General features: G+C 30.5%; 1 protein-coding gene across 1 annotated transcript; it reads left to right on the plus strand.

Annotated features, from left to right (window-relative positions):
- The first annotated feature begins 1,654 nt into the window (after positions 1–1,654).
- On the plus strand, positions 1,655–2,608 carry LOC110900979 (ATP-dependent DNA helicase pif1-like). Its single transcript, XM_022147834.1, has one exon. It carries the CDS (start codon positions 1,655–1,657, stop codon positions 2,606–2,608), a length of 954 nt encoding a protein of 317 aa, XP_022003526.1.
- The last annotated feature ends 1,788 nt before the right edge of the window (positions 2,609–4,396 follow it).

The following is a 4,396-nucleotide window of genomic DNA, read 5'->3' on the forward strand; positions in this document are numbered from 1 at the left end:
TAAGCACTAAACCTAAAGTGACGAGCTAAACATGTTTAACGAAGTTAGAAAACAGGTTTGGTATCAAAACAAACGGTTTTGATACCTAAAAGTAGTTTGGTTACAAAATACGCAAGAATACGCATTTTGGCCGAAACTACGACTCGCCACTATGCCTAGATAACGTGGTAATCAGTAGGTATAGTCATAAGAGACTAAAACCATCGTGATTATGCTCACATTATGAAGTTCAAACGAACTTCGTATTGACCATAAACTGGTCAATGCAGAAAGTCAAACAAAGTTTGACTTTCACGCTAAAAATGCATAAAAGAACGAAAGAGGACTTACAAAAGGTCCAAGGAGGTTTGATCCATTTTATTCTCAGGTATGAAGTGCAAGACTTCAACTTAGAGAATGAAAATCAGAACAAATGTGAGTTTGAGAGCAAAGGGGGTGGGGTTTATATAGTTTTTGCACAACCGTTAAGATCGTTCATCGTAAAACGAGCTTCGATCTCATCCGTACACATGTGCCCATGGTTTTGTGAAACCATGGGAGCCCTTAGTTTCATTAAAATCATGTGCAAATGAGGGGAACAGCTGGAACAAGCTGGAATTTAGATTTTTCATTTTGGTCTCTTCCTAAGATAACTATGGCAGAATGTCAATTTTGGTCCCTGAATGTGTAAAACATGGTTTTTGATGCATTTTTGACACGTTTAAGCCGAGTTAATCCCATTTCAAGGCTCTAAAATGAAGTTAAAGTATAGGGAACATGAAACATGCTCAAAAATATCTCGGATGTCGATTCGTTTGGTCGTACGGTTGCGTTGTTCGGTTAATTACGACGAAACACGAACGAATGTGAAAAACGATCCAAATTACGCGACGAATGGAATTTTATCATGCCAATCACTAAAATAAAATATTTTAATGATTACATAAAGCTTTGGATGTCCGGATGTATTCAGAACGTAAGATATGCGCGAAAATGCAAACTTATGCACTTTTTGACGCTTTTAGTCCCTGAATGACCAAAAAGTTTATTTTAGCACACCGAACCCCTCAAAACCTATTTATAAGCTTTATAAAGGATATTTAGGGTATGTTTAACTTATGGTCATGTTCCGAAATGTTCATTACAGTACAAATCGGCATACTTTCGTAGTTTGTTGAAATTAGTCCCTGTAAGCGAATAAACTTGATTTCGCCACACCAAACCCTCCAAAACTTATTTCTAAGTTATGTAAAGGTTATTTAAGGTATGTTAAGCCTATTTCACTATTCTGGAGTGTTCGTTGCATTAAACTGGTTATATTTACGCATCAGTGCGCGTATAACCTTCCAGAAAGCGATTTAAAGCTTGAAATCGAACATGAATTGATATGTGCAAACGATACACATATTTTTACAAATCCCAAGTATGAAACACAATATTTCATTAATTTGGTATTTGTTTTATGGTCTCGGAGGCACAGGTGTCACAATTGATTATTTGGGATGAAGCACCTATGACTCACAAACATTGTTTTGAGGCTCTTGATAGAACTATGAGAGACATATCACGTTCCAGTCAACCGAACATGTAATCCAAGCCGTTTGAAGGAAAGGTAATTCTGTTTGGTGGTGATTTTAGACAAATTCGTCCCGTCGTCCCTAAAGGTACCAGAACAATGATAGTCAATGCTTCTTTGAATTCTTCTTATATATGGCGGCACTGTCAAGTACTAAAGCTAACTGAGAATATGAGATTAAGAGTTGGTTGTCAGGAAGCAGATTTGAAAGAAATAAAGCAATTTGGAGAATGGATTTTAAAGCTTGGTGATGGTCTGCTTGGTGAAGAAAATGATGGTGAGATTGATATTGAAATACCAGATGATTTACTTATTCATGACCAAGTCAATCCTATTTCTTCTCTCATTTCATTTATATATCCGGACATGAATAAGTTTTTGTGGGATTTAACGTATTTCCAACAAAGAGCGATTCTTGCTCCAACTAATGAAGTAGTGGATTCAATAAATAAAGAGTTGTTAGAGAGTCTGCCTAGTGAAGAAAAGGTTTATTTTAGTTCAGATAGTTTATGCCAATCGAAGGAAGAATCAGAGCTTAATATGGCATTGTTTCCTCCTGATGTGTTAAACAATCTTCGTTTATCTGGTTTACCTAACCATAAATTAGCACTGAAACTTAGTGCTCCAGTGATATTACTCAGAAACATTGATCAGGCAAATGGATTGTGTAATTGTACACGTTTACAAGTCACGAAGCTCGGAAAAGTTGTGATTGAAGCAAAAATTATCACGGGGGCTATTATAGGTCATCATACTTTGATTTCAAGACTGAAGATGACACCTTCTGATAAAAGAATACCAGTAAAGATTTCTCAAAGACAATTCCCACTTTCACTGTGTTTTGCTATGACAATAAATAAAAGTCAAGGACAATCATTAGAGCGTGTTGGTTTATATCTTCCACGTCCAGTGTTTAGTCATGGCCAGCTTTATGTTGCTGTATCTAGAGTAAAAAGTAGGAAGGGGTTGAAAAGTTTGATTTGTGATAAAGAGAAACAAGTCTGTACAACCACTACTAATGTGGTTTACAAAGAAGTTTTACAAAATCTATGATGATACTAAACATCTGTCAACCTGGAAACGTCTGTTGGGTATAATGGAGGAACTGTTGTTAGGAAATGTTTGTTGGAAAGCAATAACTTTTCGAAAGCATCTGATACTTGCTCAACATTAAGCCTATCCTGAGAACACATGTTGTTAATAACATTATTCTCTTAACATCTGTTTACTAACCTTTGTAATTTCTGTTGACTGACCTTTTTAACAATGGTTGACTAAAATCTGATAGTTACTATCTATCCATCTGGCAAGCTCTGTTGGAGATAATGGATGACAGTTCTTAGTAAAGTCTGTTGGAAAGCAACAGAAGTTTTTAACAGTTAATAGACAACAGTTGTTTGCTATCAACATAATGTAATTGCTGATTGAATAAACCTATTGATCATTAATTTATATCAATTTTGTAAGTTTGCACTAATTATTTTTTACTCTCTATCAATATGTGTTATGCATGGTTTTCAAAGAAACGACCCGTGTTTGCACACGGGTCTTACCGCTAGTACTATATAATAAAAGAAACTATTTAGGAAACATTTGTCATCATATTAGGTAATGTATCTTTTGATTTTCCCTTTAAGATAATTATTATTTATAGATAATACTCCTATTAAATATTATTTAGTTTAATCTTTTATAGATAATTATTATTTAGTTTAATCTCTTCTAATTAATTATAGATAACTCCCCAACTAAATATTATTTAGTTTAATCTCTTCTACTTAATAATAGATAATTATTATTTAGGTTAAATTTAATGTATACTTCTAATTTATAATATTATTTATTTGATTTTCTATATCATATTATCTTCATTGTTTATATTACCTAACGTGTCATATAACAGCTACAATTTTTTGTTTTCTTTTACCCAAATTATTACTTTTTTGACAGACACCTTTTTATTTGTAATATACAAATTTACTCTTATTCTTTTCGATGATGTAATTATCTCTAATAAACTTTAAACTTTTATCATAGTATACTATGTTAAAACCCCGTGTATTATACAGGTTGCATAAATATAATTTTATATAATAAATAATAAAAAGATAGATTAAAAAAAACTCATATATTGCACGTGTTAAATAAAATATAATGCGTATGTTAATACAAACAGTTATTAGGATTTATTTTTTAAAAGTAAACATTGATGTACTATTTACTTATATTATAACACTATACTTTGTTTTTTTTTATTTTGCACAAATGTAATTTTATATAATAAATAATAAAAAAAGATATATATCTTTAAAAAAAATTTCGTATATTGTACGTGTTTAATAAAATATAATGTCATATGTTAACACACACAGTCATCAAGATTTATCTTTTAAAAATGAACTTTAATGTACTATTTACTTATTATAACATTTTACTTTATTAAATATGTATTCTTAACTAATTTTTTGTTAAAAATTATTATTATTATTTAATATGATCATAAAAAAAATAATCGTTTATATTCTTATCTAATTTATTCTTTTAAAATTATTATTATTATTATTATTATTATTATTATATAATATGATCATAATAAAAACAAATGTTTATCCTTATCTAAATATTTAATATTATCTAATATTTTTGTTTAAAATTATTATTATTATTGTTTAATATGAGAGATAAATAGGAAAATAAAGTGAGAAAGCACCAGAAAGTGACACGTGTCCAAAAAAGATTTTCATTTATTAGTGTAAGAAGATATAATGCTAGACATAAAATCGAAAAACATTTTGGATGACATCAATAACTTAAGACACAATATAATATGCACTTTTTAAC

Source organism: Helianthus annuus, chromosome 13 (assembly GCF_002127325.2).
Source record: "Helianthus annuus cultivar XRQ/B chromosome 13, HanXRQr2.0-SUNRISE, whole genome shotgun sequence".
Taxonomy (NCBI): Eukaryota; Viridiplantae; Streptophyta; class Magnoliopsida; order Asterales; family Asteraceae; genus Helianthus; species Helianthus annuus.

Bases quoted from the DNA above. Each gene is read 5' to 3' on its own strand.
- LOC110900979 (XM_022147834.1), top strand. From the start codon at position 1,655: ATGATAGTCAATGCTTCTTTGAATTCTTCTTATATATGGCGGCACTGT.